The following is a 20,714-nucleotide window of genomic DNA, read 5'->3' on the forward strand; positions in this document are numbered from 1 at the left end:
CAGGGAGCAAGGGTGGGGTCTCGGGGTGGTGGTCATGAGTCTCTGGGGGATGTTGAGGGGACAAGGAGCAGGATGGGTTGTGGATTCTAAGGGTAGGTGGGGAGTCAGGAAGTGGGTGGGGGTCAGATGGGGGCAGAGCCAGGCTGTTTGAGAGGCACAGCTTTCCCTACCCTAAAGCTTATTCAGCAGTTTGAGGCTTGCAGAAGAGCCAAGCTGTTAGCTTTTCCATTAGGGCTACCATCCCTTTCACTTCTCAAATGCCAAATTATAGTCTATATTTAATTTCAGTGCCATAGGGAGATTCATGTCAGGGGAGGGTAGTTTCATTTAAAATTAGCCACTGGGGGAGGGATCACATGAGAAGAGCAATATCCTTCCCAACCCTACCAAGGGAGACCCCCCCCTGCATTCCATAAGGCTCCAGAGGGGTTAATTCAGTGGTTCTCAAACTTTTGTAGCAAACCTCTGAGTGCGACACCCCCCCCTTATAAATTAAAAACACTTTTTTATATATTTAACACTATTATAAATGCTGGAGGCAAAGCGGGGTTTGAGGTGGAGGCTGACAGCTCATGACCCCCAGGGGTTCCAACTCCCAGTGTGAGAACCTCTAATTTAATTTAATTTTAGCAGCCTGTGTCCATTCACATGCATGTGCTATCTTGAGCATTTCAGTTTTCACAACATAGGCTCATCTCAGATTCTGAAACAAGCTCAAATGCTCAGTTCATGGAGTACGTACATAGTCTATACTAAAGACAAACCCACAATAACCATCTCCAGTTTGTGAAGGACCCCATGGAGTCAGTCTCTAAGAAACAGATAAATGCATGGTGGTTAAGTCCATTAATGGCTATTAGCCAGGATGGGTAAGGAAAGGTGTCCTTAGCCTCTGTTTGTCAGAGGATGGAGATGGATGGCAGGAGAGAGATCACTTGATCATTACCTGTTAGGGTTAGTCCCTCTGGGGCACTTGGCATTGGCCATTATCAGTAGACAGGATACTGGGCTGGATGGACCTTTGGTTTGACCCAGTATGGCTGTTCTTATGTTCTAACCTAAATGAACCCAAAGTTATAGAGACAAGTATGAGTCAAGGAAGCTAGCAGAGTATGAGAAACCTGGAAAAATCTCTTACTGGATGGGCTCAGGCATTTGGTCACAAGCTAAGGTGGTTCAAAAGGTTTGGATTTCTTTTAAACATTTTTTTTATTGTTTCTTTAAACAATCAAACACAGCAAGCAGCAAATATTTGGCCACACACTGCTGAAACCCCAAACCATATTCAGGTTTTGGCAGATTAATTTCAGCTTTTCAATTAAAAAAACCACATCAGATTTTGAAGGAAAGCAGACACGGTCTGTGATTTTTTTTTCTGCTTTTTAAAAAACCCTAGTTTTCTATCCAGAAAAAGTTTTGAAGGAAAATATTTGTCCAGCCCTTTTAATGAGCTTTAGTGCCTTTTAGCACTAGCTGATGCTGAGAACCAGTGATACCTTGTAAAGAAGTTTTCTCAAAACTGGGTTTGTGCCATGATGCAGAAGGTTTATTTTTCCCAGGGCCGCCTGTGTGTGTGTGGGGGGGAAGCAAGTGGGGCAATTTGCGTCAGGCCCCACAGGGGCCCCAACGAGAATATAGTATTGTCTAGTATTGCAATTTTTTTATGGAAGAGGCCCCCAAAATTGCTTTGCCCCAGGTCCCCTGAATCCTCTGGGCGGCCCTGGACAAATGGACATATTTTGGCACAAAATGTTTGGTCAAAATATTCCCAATCCGCTCTTGTGGCAACATACAATTCAAAGTCAACAAACCTTAGCAACTCCAAACTACATTCAATGACAGTGTGAAGGATGCATCTGGACACATGAACTTGCAATCCGATGCTTATGCAGTGGTCGGCCCTGCGTTTCAGCCTAATGCAGTATCTGCACTCTTGTGTGTAGGGACGGGCTAGTCCTAGTGAGTAGGGAGGAGGAGAAGCACTGCTCTGCACTCCATTTCACACCAGCTCATAGGAGGGACAGTATGCTCCTCCCTCCCTCCCATGCACTTCCCCATATGCTCAGCAGCTCCCAGAGGCAGTGTGCTGTCAAGTGTCCCCACTGGTGCACTGCAGTTCTGTGCCAAGCTCAATGCATCTACAGGCAGTGTTATCCCTTAGCTTGCAACATTCTTTTCCTACCGTTTGGGAGGCAAGCGCACCTTACCAGCATACCATGCCACTGAGGGAGCATCAGGCATATCGGCGCTCAAGTGCCTTAGCTAACAGTGCTCAACAAGAGCGAAAAGCCTGCACTCGCTAAGCACAAATCCCTCGGTGACTGAAAGAATAAATCCCCCATCACTTAAGCTACAGAGCCACAGCAGCAGTCCCCCTACGTGAAACACGCTGACGTCTGAGCATGAGCCTACACTGTCTACTGTTCCACTCCAAAATGGCTACACTGCAGATATCAAATGGAACCGCCTGTATTCATTCACCTCATAGTGAAACAGTGGGATGCATATTATAGAAACAATACATACATTGTCCTTGCCAGGCTCAGTGGGGAGGGGCACGAAGGACACAAGTGTGGTTCTGCGCCATCTCAGCCCGGCATAGTTCAGAGCAGACTCAGGGCTGTGCTAATCTATGCTGGTTGGCAATGTTGTCTCCAAGAGGGGACTATGAGACCCTTGTGCACCATGGCCACGTTCCCCTGCCTCCCAATAGCTCTTATGCCTGCCCCAGGCTGGGGGTCTGCAGTGGGGAGGGGTGAGTGGTTTATGGCCCCCCTGTGCTGGAATCAGGCCCCTAATGAATTCAGCTGAACAGGCCTCTACACAAGTCCCCCAAGCAGGTGGTAGCCCTCTAATGTGGCTTTGCAGCAGATGTACTGACTATCCTGTCCACCACTATAGGCACCTTCATACTGACAAACTGGAGAGTTGTCAGAGCAGAGTAACAGCACTTGGGATGCCGGGGTTCATGCTACTGCTGTCTGACCATAAAACGTGGGCACATGGTAACTCGGAGAACATGACACCCTGGTCCAAGGAACTGATGGATGTGAGCTGTGAGCAGGGTGATAGGGTGACCAGATAGCAAGTGTGAAAAACCACGACAGGGGGTAGGGGATAATAGGAGCCTATATAGGAAAAAACCTCAAATATCGGGACTGTCCCTATAAAATCAGGACATCTGGTCAATCTACAGGGTGATGTAAGGGGCTACATAACTAGGTGCATGCTGGTATGTAATGCAGTGAAGGAAAGCACAGACTGATTAGGGTTTCTTATTAGACTCAACTAGTTTCTCCGCAGGAAGTGGTTGAAGCCTCATTGCTTCGCTCATTTCAAACTTGCCTGGATAAAGCACTCACGAATACAGGGCAAAGAACGATCCCTCCTGCCCTGGTAGGGAGATGGACAGGGCAAATAGGCCAGGATTTATCTTTCATCTGTAACAACCATCACCCTGCAAACTGCTGCCAAGATACAGGACAAGCGCACCCCGCCTGGAACCTCCCATCCACTGGGGGTGCTGCAATCAGCCCATCTCACACCCACAGTGGGATGATGCTGGCCAGGAAGGGCAGTTAGGACAACATGGGGGATGCACTGATCTAGCATCACCCCTGAGCAGCCTTTGCTGCCCAGCCTTTGAGGTTGTGCCAACTCAAGCTGAAAGCCAGAAAGGCAGCAAGCAACAGTACTGGAGTCCAGCCGTAACTCCCATTTGTCACACTATTCCTCGCCTCGTGTGGAGCATCACAGCATGGCACTATGATTTCACTGAAGCCAGGTCACAGGCTGGGACCAGACACTCCCTCTCCGGGTCCAGGCCGTGGAGTTTAAGTTCCACAGTACAATGCAGACTTAAAACCACATCTGTGAGCAACTCAGACTCGGATCTGTGGGGATAACAAACCCTGCAGGCCCAAGAGCAGCTGCTATTTATCCACTTTACTGCTCTGCATAGAGTCTGTCGCCACCGAATTCAACCTATTGAGGCCAGGACCACTTTGGAATTTATAAGCTCTGTAGGGGAGGAAAGAGGAATTGGCTGAACGGGTCTGAGGTTTCCCCTTGCATGTATAACACACAATATAGAGACAGCTATTGCAAAACTCTGAACTGTACCAGTGACAAAAACAAACAGGTTTTATAAGTGCAATAAAAAGATATCCCTTGGCATGTGCTGGCAGTAGCAAATAACCAATATGTTACTTTGTTCACACTCCTTAACTCCAGATTTGCACTAGTTTTTCTAATCGGAGTTCCCAGCACGACATAAAGTGAACTGTACACATCTGAGAACAGAAATAGCTCTAGGCAAGACGCCTATGTATGAACTCTGAATTGAATTCACTTGGTACGAGAACCAAGCATGTAAGATTTACAGGAACTGGTATTTCCCCTTTCACCTCTAAGAAAGCAATTCAAGCCCATCCTTTGGCAAAACCACTCCCCAGGGGCGGCTCCAGGCACCAGCGCTCCAAGCGTATGCCTGGGGCAGCAAGCCATGGGGGGCACTCTGCCGGTCACCATGAGGGTAGCAGGCAGGTTGCCTTCGGCGGCATGCCTGTGGAGCGTCCGCTGGTCCCACGGCTTCAGCAGATCTCCTGCAGGCGTGCCGCCGAATCCGCGGGACCAGGGACCTCCCGTAGGCAAGCCGCCGAAGGCAGCCTGCCTGCTGTGCTTGGGCTGGTGTAGCAGGGTGCTGCTGCAAAGGCACCTAATTAGCCCTTGCTGCGCCAGCCTCAATCAGGGGAAATAGATTGGGGCTGGGGAGAAGTCTGGTGCCTGGCCTCTAGAACTGGCTGCACCTGTGGGCCTGAAGGTTCAAGGGCTATAAAGGCTGGCTGGCAGCCAGAAGAAGGAGGGAATGGCCAGGGGAAGGTCAGTCTCCAGGCTGAGGGCAGACTCCCTGTAGGAGAGGAGACTGCAAGGCCTGTAAGCTCTGTAAATAGTATCACTGGCGGTGGGAACTTGTGTAAATAAAGCCAGGGGTGCTGCATCAAGAGAAGCCTCTCTGTGCTTTATTGGGGCAGTAGAGGGCCTCAGGAAGGGGGTTGAGCGAAGGACCTGGTTACACATGGGGGCTTGTCCGGGAACCTAGTGCCAAAGACACAGTTTGGCAACCTGGTGATGGAGAGCACCCTGCAGTGGCTCACTGAGCAACAGACTGAAATGCAGAAAGCACTACAGTCCTTCCAGAAGTCCCACCAGGTGGAGAGGCAGGCTCTCCTCGCTTGGCAGGCAGAGCAGCAGAAGGCCCTACAGGGCTTCATCAAGGAGCAGTCAACTGTGCAGCAGCAGCTCCTGCAAAAGCTGGTGAGTCCTGCGGTGGGGGATGGCACCCAGGCTCCAGGCCTCAGCCTTTGTAAAATGGCCCCAGCCGATGACCCCGATGCCTTTTTGGGTACCTTTGAGTGGGTGGCCCTGGGCGCAGGATGGGACTGGACAACCTGGGCCATGCGGCTGGGCCCCTATCTCGCCAGGAAGGCGCAGGCCGCATATATGGCCCTGATGGATGCCCAAGCCAGGGACTATGATACGGTGAAGGCGGTGATTTTGGACCGCCTCGGGCTTTTGGCCGAGAAATATCGCCAGAAGTTTCAGGCAGCCCGGTGGGCAGAGCACATGTGACCCCGGGCCTTTGCTCAAAAATTAACGAACTGGGCAACATGCTGGTTGAGGCCCGATGCCCACACCGTGGGACAATGGATCAGGTGATTCTGGAACAGTTTATACAGGGCCTCCGACAGTGTGCGGGTTTGGGTGCAGCAACATCAGCTGGCCACCCTAGAAGCTACCGTGCAAAGAATGGAGGAGTATATGGAGGCCGACTTCCCATCAAGGGAGCATCGAGCCCTGCGGGACACAGAGGGGGGCAGGAAATCCCGTGAGCATGACGGGACGAAGCCGGTAGACAGGCGACAGGAGGAGCCCAAGGGGGCCCCTAGCTGCCCGGGGCAGCTTGTGCGCTGGTGGTGTGGACATAAAAGTCGGGACTGCCTGGTGATGGAGCGTGGGGCAGCTGACTTTTGTGGATAGACTAGGAGTGGGCCCCGGGAAACAAAGCGTGGGTTGGCCACCATCCTGGTGCGGGTTGGGAAAAGGCCCCAGAGGGGTCTAGCAGACACGGCCTCCGCCCGCTCCTTTGTACAGCGGCGTTTAGTGAAGCCGCTTTGGCTTATCCCTGGGGAACGGATGTGGGTGGAATGCATCCACGGGGATAGGAATATTGTCCCGTGGCCCAGGTACCTCTCGAAGTACAAGGGCAGTCTACCTGGAAGCGAGCGGGGGTAATCAAAGGGTTAGCTTACCCTGTGGTCCTAGGGCGGGACTGGTGCCCTCCCCTGAACGTGAGGGATATCATGGGGAAGCGACCATCAAAGAATAGGGGAAAGAGAACCCTGGAAAGGGAGCGCAAGACCCTGGTGGAGGTGGACCCGAAGCAAGGGAAGGCCCCACAACCTCCAGGGGGGCAATTTGAGCAGCCTAGACAACTAAGCCAAAACAGCGAACATGAGGGAGTGATTGAGAAGCCAAGGGAGCTTCCAGGGCAGGACCACCTGGGGGAAGGAACCCTGGGGAAGGTAGAACAAGCCCAACAGGGGGAGGCCCCACAGCAAAGCGACAGAGGGCCTGGACCGGAGACAGGGAGCCGACTCAGGGCAGTGGGCTCTGAGCCATCACCCCCACTAAAACAGGAAGAGGAGCCTCTGGAGCGGCCGGCCCAGCCGTGTGGCTGGTGTGAGGACCTCTGGGTGAGCGTGGACAGGTGGGGTGCCCCACCCCCTACCCAATGATCCTTTTGTGGATGGGGTGTGCCAAAGCCCTAGGGGGTTGTTCCTGAGAATCCCTCCGCTGGGCAGGGGGCCCAACCTCAGAGTAAAGTCCCTGGCTGAGGAAAGTGAGGCTGAGGAAGACCAGGCCTGGCACCAGCTTAAGGAGGAAGGTGTGTAGCAGGGTGCTGCTGCAAAGGCACCTAATTAGCCCCTGCTGTGCCAGCCCCAATCAGGGGAAATAGATTGGGGCTGGGGAGAAGTCTGGTGCCTGGCCTCTAGAACTGGCTGCACCTCTGGGCCTGAAGGTTCAAGGGCTATAAAGGCTGGCTGGCAGCCAGAAGGGGGGAATGGCTAAGGGAAGGTCAGTCTCCAGGCTGAGGGCAGACTCCCTGTAGGAGAGGAGACTGCAAGGCCTGTAAGTTCTGTAAATAGTATCACTGGTGGTGGGAACTTGTGTAAATAAAGCCACAGGTGCTGCATCAAGAGAAGCCTCTCTGTGCTTTATTGGGGCAGCAGGGGGCCTCAGGAAGAGGGGTGAGCGAAGGACCCGGTTACAGGCAGCAAAATACCTAGAGCCACCCATCACTCCCAGAGTAGGATTTGGTGTATTGAACCTGAAACTATCTCAGAGACAGGGCCAATTACATACTCTCAGCAGAAATGAGGATAATGGATGGGACACGTTGGGAGAAAGCTGCTAACTCAAGAGCAATCTGTGTAGTTTCAGTTTATAACAGATTTTTATCAATCCATTACAAATGTGGCTGCAAGGCAGGACTTTCAGAGTGTTCCATCAGCTTTTTAATTAATTGGTAAAATCTGGGCTATAAAATGTAACTCATAAAATGAAGCCTCTTTTCCTTAACACGCAAAGAATGTGGAAGATATAAGACTGCACACTCAACACAGCCAGGAACCGCGTATTTATTTTCAAAAGAAATTAATTCCTTTGCAAGTAACAAGCTTCTTTTTCCTTTAATTTGCAGCCAGCAGCAGGGGCTTTGTTTACTGACTACACAAGGACACTACCGCATGTGCAGACTGGGTTTCCAGATGTAACGGGTGAAGTTACGGTCACTGCGTACGCCGAGCCCAGGTCTGAGCGAGTGACAGCAACTGGCTGCGACAGCCCATGGTGGAATCAGTGATGGAACAGCCGAAGATTGGTGTGAATGAGAGTTATTCCCAGCTCATTGCACGCTTCGATCACAACCTGGTCGGCAGCTGAGCCAGACGGGGCAGCAATAAACTGTACTCCGCTCTGAACAAAGATTTGGAGAAGCTCAAGGTTAGTGATGAAAAGCAAAAACAACTGGACGAATTGTGCAGTGAAACGGGGAAATACGATACAACCAGCACAGACTTGTGCTCTTCTCCAGCCCGGATTGTCAGCCCCCAGCTCACTGTATTCCTGCAGCGCGATTAAAAAGCCGTGGCTGGCCCATGCCAGCTGACTTGGGCTTAGGAGGCATGGGCTGCGGGGCTGTTCAACTGCAGTGGAGACTCCCGGGCTTGAGTTCTGGGACCCTCCCACCCTGCAGGGTCCTAGAACCTGGGCTCCTGCCCGAGCCTGGAAGTCTACTCTGGAATTTAACAGCCTCTTAACCGGAGTCAGGGCCCTGGCCAGCTGTAGACATACCCTGGGAGTCCTAGACATGACTGCACGAGGTGCTGTACAGCTACACAACAAAAAGATGGTCCCTGCCCCAAAGGGCTTACAAGCCTGTGAATAACTTACTCACAGGACTAGTCCTAGACTACTCCTCACGTAAGTAACTGCTTCTCAGTGTGAGTGAAAGGTTCACAATCTGCTCCTCTGAACTTAACAGCATTATCTGGATATTTTTTGGCTACATTTGTCATACTTTTACACTCCAATTCTAATTAATTCTAGAGCCAACAGCCATGGTGGTTATCGAACGTCTCTTCATGGAGAACCACTGTGCTCCAGAAAAACCTTTCCTAGAATGCAGCAGTGCTAGTTGGCACATTTCAAGCACCACGTGTATAAAATGCAGACACGTTCCACAGTGCACAAAATGAATGATGAAATAAAGCAAAAAACCACCCGGGTGTTTCCTTTACGTCACCCTGACATCCAGGCCTCACAGTGACCTTACCCGTTTAGCTCTGTCCACGTTATCCCTAAAAGGGAAGAATGCGTCTGAGCTGAGGGAGACTGCATCCAACTGGCCAATCCATTCCTTCTTCTTGGCCTCAGAGAGCTGCGCTGGGACCTCCTCAAACAGCGCGGTCCATTTAACCAGATCGTCCCCCTGCAGGAACAGAGTCAGCTTAGCCTGATGGCATTCGCTCCTTTTACTGCTCCCTGGCTATCACCATCCCAGCAGTGGGCTTTGGGCCTCCCTCCCAACCACCTATTCATACAAGCGATGTCACATCCCTTTTACATCCAAGTGCACATCTATTCTACAGTCCTGATCTAATGTGGTGCTCTGCTGCTGTGCACTTCACACCAGGAATTTACTAGATCCGAAGTGACTGTGGAAAGAGATCACCAACCACCGCTCCTGCTACATTCCCTGCTTCTCGCTCGTTTCTGGCCCATATGCTTTCTTTGGGCTGTTCGTGCTTTGCCGCTCGGTGTAAACACAGGACACACACACACAAACAGGATTTGGTATAAGGAGCTTCACATATGTCTGATGAACAGGAGTTTGCCTTATGAATTGCCTTCTTAAACTGCACTAATCCACCTCCCATGCCATTCCATTAAACAAGCAATTGCTAATGTATGAATGATTCACAAGGTTCCCATTCCAGCTGTTGAGTTTATACTTTAAAAGGGCATATATGCTTTACTGAGACAGTTTCTCACTGCCTGTAACAGCCTGGCCCAGTTTGATTCTGCGACTCTAAGCAGCCATAGAAATGAGCTGCAAAAAGCAGAATGAAAATACAGTAGGAAAAGTTTAAGTGCTGGCAATACTTTGAACCTTTTATTCTTTTGTTTTCTAAGATTCAGAATTAATTTAGTGCCTGTTGGAGACTGGCAGATAAAACATCCCTGGAGACGGACATCCTCTGAACAGGTGGAAAGTCAATGCTCCCTTCCACTGCAGCACACAGCGGATGGGGAAAACCAGGAGACATGTCTCTCTAGCCACCCCTTTTGTCTATTTATTGTGGAAGCTCTTCGGGCAAAGCCTATCTCTGTGTACGTGTCCAGCGCCTGGCACAAAGAGGCCCCATGCTAGGCTGGGTCCTGGAAGTGCTGCTGCCCAGTAGTAACAGCCCTCCAGCTACCTCTGGCTGCAAAAGACTATTACAGCTTCGCTGCCCACTTGTGTACCTAGGACTGCAGGGATTATGATTGTGGGGGCAGCGCCTGAGGTGTGGACAATGTGTCTCCCCTAGGAACTGGGCAGAGATTATTTTCACACAGGCCAAACAGTTCTCGAACGACCTCTGGCCATTAACAATCTGGATCTCATTTGACCTGTCCCCAAAAGTGAATGACTGAATCCCGTTACCCATCCAGCCCTCCAATACACTCAACTTTCCATACAAATTGACTGCAGGAGACAGACGGGTGGCTTTGCTAACCAAAAGACCCAAATCTGGCCCTAGTTATTACCTCTGGTTTTTGAGGGGCAAAGAGCGCAACCCAGGAAGCATGCCCAGTGTGGCAGGAACAAGGAAAGGCTCCTCTCTCTCAACAACAATTAAAGAGTGTGATCTGAAAGGATACAGCCCTCTCGGGATGGTGATGCAAGACTCGGATTAGATGGAACGGGGAAGAAAGGGACAAAGGAAGAGACCACTCACAAGATTCAAGAATCCCTGCCCTGGTCCATTCATCAACACTGATCCCACAAGAAAATTCGCAGAACCTCCTGGACAGTCTTTAGGGAAAATCCTGGCGCATTACCTCGCCAATGGTCCCAGTGACATACTGATCGATGGCGTTGGAGATCTCCGCCCTCTTCACTCCAGCTTTGAACTTCATGGCGAGCACTTGGGGGTGATGTCTCAGCCACCAATGGTTTGCCTTGTCGCCGGCAAGACGTGTGCAGTGGATTCGGGACTGCTGGCCTGCCCCTATACCGATAACCTGCAGCACATGCAGAATTCTAATGAACAGCAAACGCACGTCCCTGCGCACTGTGATCTTTATTAGAGTAGCCCCAACCCCAGAGCCATTATTCACAAATATGAAGGCAGAGAAAAACCTTCCAGTCCCTCCCCTCACGGTGATGAGTGCGCTAGAGATACCTAAACCCTTCAGCCTGCAACTTGCATCTGGGACAGATCCCAGCACTTGTGACTTCACTGGGGCTCCATAACTGGGTTCTGTGTGGACACTGGGCTCTACCTGTGTTCAACAAGAAGCAGGATTGGGACCCAAGTAACCAGGACTGGCACTGTGTTGAGAACAGGCTCCATCCATATTGTCTTCACGTGGCTCCCAGGTTCAACTACTTCAATTCCCCACCCCACGCTTACTAGTATCTCTCTCAATTTTCTTAAATCAACATTTTCTAGCCTAGGCACAAAATTTACTCGACCCCACCCTTACCACAAGGATGTTTGTTTCTCTCACCCATTCAGTACGTGCCCTGTCACTAATAATTATTATATGTGCTACCAGAGCACCCTAGTGAGGGATCAGGTCTCTACTGTGAAAACAGCTGGAGAAACGGACTAGCTAAATTTTGCTTCCTGAATTTGACAAGTACCGGCGTGCACCTTCTGCCAAGGGAGTTAAACTGTCACACCCAAAAAAGGTTTCATGCAGTTCTGGCTTTCAGTTAAAAAGTGCTCTGTCTGCTCTAGGAATGACATGGGCTGGTGAGAGATTCTAGCCATCCTACCTGTTCCTGGAAAAAGGTATTGGAAAGAGAATTCAGGTCTGTGCCCAGACCACCCCTGTGGGTGTAATCTCTCCAGGCGCCATGGTATAAAACCACTATATGGGTTAGATGCAACTTCTGGCATATTACAAATAAGCCCCAGTCACGCCTGATAAGGAGGAAAAGCAAGTATTCAAACTGGACAACTGGCCTGTCAAATCAGGGCATAACTTGAAACATCAAAGCTTTGCAGCTGCCAATACATTTCCTATTCTGCTATCTGCCGGAAAGAGGAAGATTTTAAAATAGCTGCACACTAAACCGAGCCCTTACTTAGTGGGTTTGGAGTTTAATATAAAACCGGGCCCTGGCCGGGGGGGGAGCAACGTTTGAAATGGGACCTTTTCAAGCCACCTAGAATGAAAGAGGTAGTGTATCTGCTTTGCCTCCTCAAGCCCTGCTCTTGTCAGACAGATTCTTCACTAAGCATATAGCTTTTCCTTCTCTCCCTTCAACTGGGGCACACCCTGGAGTTCCTATTTTTGGAGAATCTTCTGCTCTCCTGAACGGTAAGCCCTGACAGCAGTTTGCACTGTTTAACTAAGTGCGCCATTAACCGCACACCTACGCATGCCAGTCTATATGGCCAACTGCAAACCACAACCATTAAAGGAGAGGGGACAATATTAAAATAAAATCATCATTTATTTTAAAAAATTAAATAAATTAATCATGTTTAAAAAATAAATAAATACCACCCACACCACCCCAGACTACACTGCTGAATTCCCCCCCAACCTAGAGGGCCAGTCGCACTTTTGTGACACGTCTTTTGTCACAAGTCCTGCCGTCTCCAGCCCCGCTGGCTCCTTCTGCTTATAAAGCCCTGGCATGCTTTGGGCTGGGTCATTCGCACACCTTGGAGCTGCCCCCCACCCCGAGGATGAGGTACACTCTTCATTCTACAGTATTGCGTGGTTCATGGTGTCGAAACATCGGTGTGATGTTTTTACACCTCAGTGAATTTAAAACAGGTGTCCCTGGGGTTTGTGTTACGCATCCCGTTGCCTCCCTCTGCAGCAGAGAGCATGCTAGGAAGCCACGCAGAGCAAAAGCCAGTGAGCCACATCTGGACATGGTACAAAATGACAAGCTAGGTTTTAATGTATACGTGCGCTGACTGAACCGCGTAGCCTTGTTCTTTGAAGGCATTTGCACGCAGGGCCAGACTCAGCACACAATTAGTACTGGGCGTAGTGCTTACTACTGCTAGTCCCACAGCCTTCAGTATCACGTCTACAGTCATGTGCCTGTCTGTATGAGGTATTAATGTGGCCTCCATCACTGCAGTATCTGAGCATCTCACAATCTCCAATGAAAGATCCTCACCACACTCCTGGCACTGATATTAGTCCCATTTTATAGATGGGCATTGAGGTACAGAAGCTACAGGTCTTGAGGTGCCTAATGTCCACTGATTTTAAGTGCCTTATGGATGGTCTGCCTACCCACACCGGAGGGGAACAGGTTAATGTAGGCCTGAGAGGCCCATTAACCTACCTGGAGAGCAAGCCAGGCCTACTGAAAGATGAAGCCCAGCTGGGAAGAAGCTGGGTGAGGGGAAAAGAGAGGCCGTCTGGAGCAGAAAGAGGCTGCAGGGCGGTAGTGTATAACTCTGCAGTCACTCTTGGTAGCTGAGAGCCCTGAGGAGAACAGGAAGGAGACTGGAGGACCAGGATGAAGCCCAGTGCAGGTTGAGATCGTGGGAAGACACAGGATTGGAGCAAGCTGTCGGGGAGGGGAAAAAGCCTGAAGAAAGGCTACTGGTGGGAAGGAGTCCAGGGAAGCAGCAACAAGGTATCTGACAGAGCAGAACATGGCTACTCAGCCTAGGGTCCCCAAAGTGGAACCCAGTGTAGCAGATGGGTCTGGGTTCCCCTTCAGCAGCTGGGAAGGTGGCATGAAGCCCCCTGACAAAAGGGGATGAGGACAATTTAAAGCCCTGAGTGAAGGGGTGCAGGGACCTTGGGTCCAGAGCTGGGGACCGAAAACCAGATGTAAGGATTAGGGTGACTGACTGTTGGACATTGTTGTGGGGCTAAATGTGACCTGGCTGGAGGGCCAAGCCATGAGAAGTGAGACCACCACAGGACTGGAGTGATTGACGGCCATGGATGCTAGAGAGCAAAAGAGCTGCTGTGCCCACGCCCAGCCATGAGGGGGCGAACCAGTGGTGAGTCCACTCTTCTACGTGCCTAAATACCTTGGATCTGAGCCTAGGTGACTTGTCCAAGGTCAAACAAAGTCTGTGGCCAAGCAGGGAGCCGAACTGGGGTCTTGAGTCTCACCAGGCCAGCCCCCTAATGGCTGGAAGCTGAAGCCAGACAAGTTCAGACTGGAAATAAGGGGTACATTGTTAGCAGTGAGTAATTAACCACTGGAACAACTTCCCAAGGGTCATGTTTTTCCTAAGAGAAACACTAATTCAGCCAGGAATTATTTCAGGGACATTGTAGGACCGTGTTACGCAGGAGGTTGGCTAGATGATCAGAGGGGCCTCAGAATCTATGATCATCCTGCTCCTCTAGTTCTGTCTCTTCAATGGGACTGACTGCCCCAGACTGGGCACACAGCATAATGCGCACGCGTGCGCACAGCCCGCCCCCACAACCCTTTGAAAAGTTCATTAACCTCCCTCCCCCGACACACACCCTTTGAAAAGTCTCATTAGCCCCCTGGCTCAGTGTGAATACGTTTTGTTTTGATGTACCGGTAAAGAACTAATCCGTCCTCTCATTTTCACTGCTATAGCAGGGGAGTGGAATGGATTGTGCTTGGGCTGGTTGCTTTTCAGGGCAGTTCTGCAAGGCTGGGCTGGGCTTACATCCCCAGCTATTTCAAAACCAAAACTCGCAGGAAAGTAGAAACCCCCTTTCATAGTTTCTTACTGTGTCCATTAAGCCGAGACTGAAGAGTTAACCAGACAGGCTAGCGTGGAGATGCTGTGATGAGGCCAGCAGCCCTGGCCAATGCCTCAGACTTTCCGATGCAGCTAGATTGCAACAGATGTTAAAGCTATAAGTCAAAGGCTGAGTAGCAAGAAATGAATCATTTGCCTTTTCATTCATCAAGATGTAATGAGTTCACCTTTTACCACACCTCCCCCAAAGAGTAAATGAAGGACTCAGGCTGTGGTCCATCTTGGGCTGACACTTTCTATCATTTGCTCATAATTAATTTATTGCTACTGTGTTTAATAAATCCATGGAGTCGAATATGAGCAATGTTATTAATGTCATGGTATGAAATAACAAAAATAGTGCCCAGCTTTTTTTAATGGTGCTTTTCATCAGTATATCTCAAAAGCACTTTATAAAGTATGATCATTTTACAGATGGGGAAACTGAGTGACTGGCTGTGATGGGCAGCTGCCTCTCACTGGCAGAAAGGGGGTTAAAAGCAGCCCTAGGGAACCTGTACTGGAGGCAGCCAATTAGAAAGGGGCTGAGAGGAGTAGCCAATCATGGCCTAGCAGGCCCATATAAGAATGGCAGCAGGCAGAGCACAGTTCAGAAGCTGACTGGAACTTGAGGGGAGGGGACTGGCCTCCTAGTAGAGTGAAGAAGCCCCAGCACCTAGGACAATTCAGTGCTGCAAGCAGGAACTGCAGGAGACAGAGAGCGCTCCTGGCTGGCTGCTAGGGTCTGCAGGCTGAGGCCCTGAGGTAAGAGCAGAAGAGGGTGCTGGAGCCACATGGGAAACGGCCTCAGGACAATGGAACGCAGTTGCCACTGAAGGAAGTGGTTGGGTGAAGATTGCAGGTCCCCCAGAAGAAGCCCTGTACCTACACAGAACCCCGATGAAGTCAGTGGGATTCTACCTGGCCATAGAAAACTACCTCCATTGATGCACTTTCAGCATCAAAGCTTTATCTTTTTTATTTCCCTGGCAACCTATGTAGTCTGGCTAAATTAAGAGATCTACTTTTACGCCTTGGATTCATTCTGAGTAATGAGCGAAGTCTAATGCCCTCTTAAAGTTTAGATTATAAAGAATGTTGCAGTATATATTCCCGAGTGGACAAAATGCAGCATGATTGCTGAAAAATGTCTACAATATTTAAAATAAAAGATAAATGGGCCTGTTTTATCTTTAAGACACTCTGAATGGGGGGGAGCGGCTCAATTGCGATTTTTAATTAAGTAATACTGATAATACCCAACTCTCATATCATGCTTTTCATCAGTAGATCTCTGAGTGCTTTACAATCTTAATGTCTTAATCCTCACAGTGATCCTGTGAGGTAGTGGTATTAACCCCCACTGTACAGATGGGGGAGCTGAGGCTAAATGACTTGCCCAGGGTCACACAGAAAGTCTGTGGCGGAGCAGGGAAATGAACCCTGGTCTCCCAGTGCTCTAACCACTGAGTCGTCCTCTCTTTCCTGTGTCATTAAGGAGTGCGAACCAACATGTTGCCCAGCATTATAATGGTTGGTTTTGCCATTGTAGGAAAGCAGACCAAAGTAAGGGAGAAGGGCCTTCCTGCAATTCTTGGTGACTGTTGGTTTATTGCAAATTAAGTGACAGTTCCACAAATGCTGCTTCTCACCCCAATCCTCCTCAAACCTAATTAGCAACCTGTCCTGCTTGCAGCATCTGTTCCACGTACAATTCCGAAGAAACCGATCTGGTTGAAAGAAATCATGGATCACTGAGATACAAAAGCTCCTCTGAAAGAGGTGGGTTGCAGGGAAGGCAACCCCATGGGAATCAAAGGAATGGAAGTTGGGAGCACTCAGCACTGTGTAGGACTGAGCCAGTAGTCCAGAGACTGCACACATCAGATGCCTGGACTATATCTTAAGACAGTTTGTCATGAATTATCCATCAATTTTCCCTCTCAGCTTCTCCTTGGGGAGGTGAACACTGAATATTCCAGAGAAGAAAGCTGATCTTAAAGCCATGGTGAATGATCAGCAAGTCAGTTATCTCCAGACAGCACTTCATACAGGGAATTGCTTGAGCTAAGTAACTTCTTAATTGGAATGCCATATGCAGGGACATAAGCTCTCCTTTATGTGTACCTCAACAATAAGGGAGGGTGATGTCAACTCCTAGGGTACATCTACACTACGTGCCGGATTGGTGGGTAACGATCGATCTATCCCGTGTAGTGTAGACATGATAAATCGATCCCCGATCGCTCTCCTGTGCTGAGCTCCAGCTCGGCGAGAGGCAGAAGCAAAGTCAATGGGGGAGCCGCAGGGTGCCGCGAGGACACGAAGTAAATAATTTTAATTCGAGCTAAGATGCGTCGACTTCAGCTATGCTATTCTCGTAGCTGAAGTTGCATATCTTAGATCGATTCCCCCTTCCCCGCAATATAGACCAGGCCTTAGAATCTCAGAGGGCATTTCCTAGACCTCCTGAGTAACACGGGCACAGAACTTTACCAGGTGATTCCTGCATCAAGCCCATGAAGTAGCGTATTTCAGAAAGACATTCAATTTTGATTTAAAGACCGCAAGTGTTAGAGATCCCATTGGTTACCCTCACTGGTAAAAAGAATTGTACCTTATTTCTAGTCTGAAATTGTGTAGCTTCTGCTTCCAACCATCAGATCTTGGTCATTCCATTAAAATAAAGGCAGAATGTACAATAAAAATCAAGAAGAGAAACATGTATGCTTGGCTTAGAGATTTCCCCATGAATGTGCATAAGCAAATTATCAAGCAAACCTAGGACAATGACCCAGCTGGAATTCTGTTTATACAGACATGATTCTAGTCCACTTCTAATCCATCACAAGGGCCTTTTCACATACACATGGGACATGCATTAATTACTCCAACCACTGCAGAAACATCTGCAGTAGCACATTAAGCTCATCACTGAAAAGGCAACAGGGGTTGATGGGGCTGCTGCTGTACTGAGTGAGCAGAAGAGGAACTCAGGCTAATCAGACCTTTGTCCTGGGGCAACCAGAATGAATGCTTTCAGAGACAGAGACCTATTTAAAAAGCCTCAGAGAGAGAAAATGCCAACTTTCCAGCCAAATGCCTTGTCAGAGCTATGTAGCACATGACATCAGAAAATACAGTGAAGTAACACAGGGGTGCATTTTAACTCTAGATGATGACAATCTGGTGCATTCAGATGAGTAACACTGAGGATGGATTAAACAAGGTATCTTTAAAGGTGACATGCAAAGGAAATAAATTGGGATTGTGCCTGATTTTGCTTCTACACTTCTACCCAGATAGAGTGCTGTCCTCGGGAGCCAAAAAATCTTACCGCGTTATAGGTGAAACCACGTTATATCGAACTTGCTTTGATCCGCCAGAGTGCACAACAACCCCCCCCCCCCCCCCGTGTGCTGCTTTGCCACATTATATCAGGTCGTGTTATTTATATCGGGGTAGAGGTGTATATGTTGGGGGGGAGAATGTGAGAAATTCTGGTTCTGTCTCACAGGGTTAGTGGAATGATGACATCACAACAGCAAGCAATTGAGAGGGGAAATGAATTTCAGTCAGCCTGTTTAAAAGTCTTTGGTGACATTTAAATACAATGCCTAAAGAACACGTGGGAGCAATAGAACGAGGAGTACTTATGGCATCTTAGAGACTAAAATTTATTTGGGCATAAGCTTTCGTGCCCTAAAATCCACTTTGAAAGCTTATTCTCAGATAAATTTGTTAGTCTCTAAGGTGCCACAAGGACTCCTCATTGTTTTTGCTAATACAGACTAACATGGCTACCACTCTGAAACCTGGGAGCAAATGTTTTTGTTAAGCATTCACACCCCATCTGTTCATTTATGGTGTAACTTTTGACAACACACATGAAAGCCCACCCCCCAAGGTAAGTCTTCCATCAAAATCAAGGAAGACTTGACATTCCTGACACTCTAAAGTTCAAAGACAAACAGAACAAAAACCTCATCTACTTGCAAAAAGCCCTTCTTTATACATCATAAAGCAGCAAAATAAAGCAATTAAAATATATCCTTTGCAGGTTGCCTTTAAATTAAACACTGTCAGACACCAGGTGTGAAACCGATTCTAACATGCTAATGCTTTAAAAGGCCTTTATCAAATGAATGCCCACCAACAAAAAGACCCCTGATAAAAACCTGGACAGAAGATTTAAAAAAGATTCAGGCCCTGATCCTGCAAACATTTAACAACATGAACAAAATTATTCGAGTGTTTAATTCTTTGCAAGCTTGATCTCTTAGTCCCTAAGCCACCATCCATTCCTTGGTTGTGAAAAGATCCCATGATTTTGCTTTCACAGGCAGCCACTTGAGAGCTACAGAACTTGTACTATTCCATGTAACAGTGTCTAAGGGCAGGTCTTCAATACCTGCCGGATCGGCGGGTAGTGATCGATCTATCGGGGGTTGATTTATTGCGTCTAGTGTAGACACGATAAAATCGATCCCTGATCGTGCTCCCCGTCGATTCCGGAACTCCAGCTTGCGAGAGGCGAAAGCAGAGTCGACGGGGGAGTGGCAGCAGTCGACTCGCCGCCATCCTCACGGCCAGGTAAGTCGACCTAAGATACGCTGACTTCAGCTATGCTCTTCATGTAGCTGAAGTTGCATATCTTAGGTCGACCCCTCCCCCACTTCTGCTAGTGTAGACCTGGGCTAAGCCAGCTTGCTTATACTTGTTTAATAGCTTCCAGTACACCAAGTGATTTTAAAGCTGGTGCCTGACAAAACGTACTATAGGCCAGTTTGGCTGATACTAGTATACTCCCCCATAAGCAGCCCTGTTTGGTTACCTGCCCATTCTTAGCATAGCAAACTGAATTGGACTGGGTGTACTTGACAGCGATGGTGGCCACAGTCAAATTCTGGATAGCAGACTCGGGCAGCTGAAACAACAGAAAGCGATAATGAATGTATCACTTCAGTAACTGAGACTTAAAACGTTCTGCAATGGGCTATAAATCTGCAAACCAAAAACCACTGCATGTTCTACATAATACCAGAGCAAAATGACTAAAAATTACCAACAATCTGATTATCTACTAATGTCATCAGTTCTTGTAGCCCAAACCAACCCTAAACTCAGGTCTCAAAAGCTAAGTGACTGATAGTCAAAGACTGACCCTAATTCTGCAAACATTCATGCACTTGCTTAACTTTACACTGGTGAACAGTTCTGTTGAATTCATTACTCACATGTACAAAGCTAAACTTGTGCTAACATATTTGACAGATCAAGGCAATAGTTTGAAATTAGGCTGACCAGATGTCCTGATTTTATAGCGACAGTCCCAATTTTTGGGTCTTTCCCCCGTCCCAATTTTTCACTTGCTGTCTGGTCACCCTATTTGAAATGCTGTTGACAATTTTATTTTACACTCATTCTGCTACTAATTCGTTAAACTGTTTCCCCATTTATGACGTTTCTCAGCTCCCCGGGACATACTTGACTATTTCTACATTGATATAGGTCTGCTACTTCACAGTGAAAAATTAGGACAAATGTAAGACAAATGTAAAACACATGTAACTAACTGCCCACTGGTGATGTGTAAACCATCTGTGCATGGAACAGAGAGATCTAGGAGTTTATACAACACAATGCAAGCCAATGAGACTATTAAACAGTGACTCCGAATGAGACTACAATGGTTTCTTACCATATTGGTGTGTAACTGTGGAAATTAAATGAGGAACTTCCTATTTATAATCTTGATAATCAGCGATAAAGAGCTAGATCCTGCTCATCTTACTCAGGTAAGCAGCTAAAATGAAGGCAATGGCTCTGCTTGCATGAGCAGATTTGGCCCAGTGCATCATTTTGCTGAAAACACAAGTCTGCCTGAACGTTTTAGGGTCTCTTATGATAGAATTTCACTTCCTTTCCCGATTGGAGCCCACCAGTTCACTCAAACGGACCTCTCATTTCTCACCAATTCACTTACACTTACATTTTTGTTTTTGCTAACAATGTTCTTGAACAGGGACCGGTCAATAACACCGTTGTTCCTCTTCTGCGTGAGATGCAACCCAAAAAGGGTTCGAATCTCATTTTCATCTGGCTCATAATCAAGCTCCATCTAAAAGCAGACAAATAGAAAGTAGTGCTTCACGCTCTTTGAAC

The 20,714-nt window shown here is 48.4% G+C and overlaps 1 protein-coding gene across 1 annotated transcript in view; it reads right to left on the reverse strand.

The window, feature by feature from the left end:
* Positions 1-7,684: 7,684 nt before the first annotated feature.
* ATIC (5-aminoimidazole-4-carboxamide ribonucleotide formyltransferase/IMP cyclohydrolase) overlaps positions 7,685-20,714 on the reverse strand; it is a 31,212-nt gene continuing 18,182 nt past the window's right edge. The window contains exons 12-16 of the mRNA XM_050916166.1: positions 20,542-20,670; positions 19,384-19,476; positions 10,669-10,851; positions 8,897-9,052; positions 7,685-8,037 (exon numbers count right to left, since the gene is read on the reverse strand). Coding sequence (XP_050772123.1) covers positions 7,918-8,037; positions 8,897-9,052; positions 10,669-10,851; positions 19,384-19,476; positions 20,542-20,670 — 681 coding nt within the window. The 3' untranslated portion in view covers positions 7,685-7,917. The remainder of the gene's footprint in view (positions 8,038-8,896; positions 9,053-10,668; positions 10,852-19,383; positions 19,477-20,541; positions 20,671-20,714) is intronic.

This window comes from Gopherus flavomarginatus, chromosome 10 (genome assembly GCF_025201925.1).
Source record: "Gopherus flavomarginatus isolate rGopFla2 chromosome 10, rGopFla2.mat.asm, whole genome shotgun sequence".
NCBI lineage: Eukaryota > Metazoa > Chordata > Testudines > Testudinidae > Gopherus > Gopherus flavomarginatus.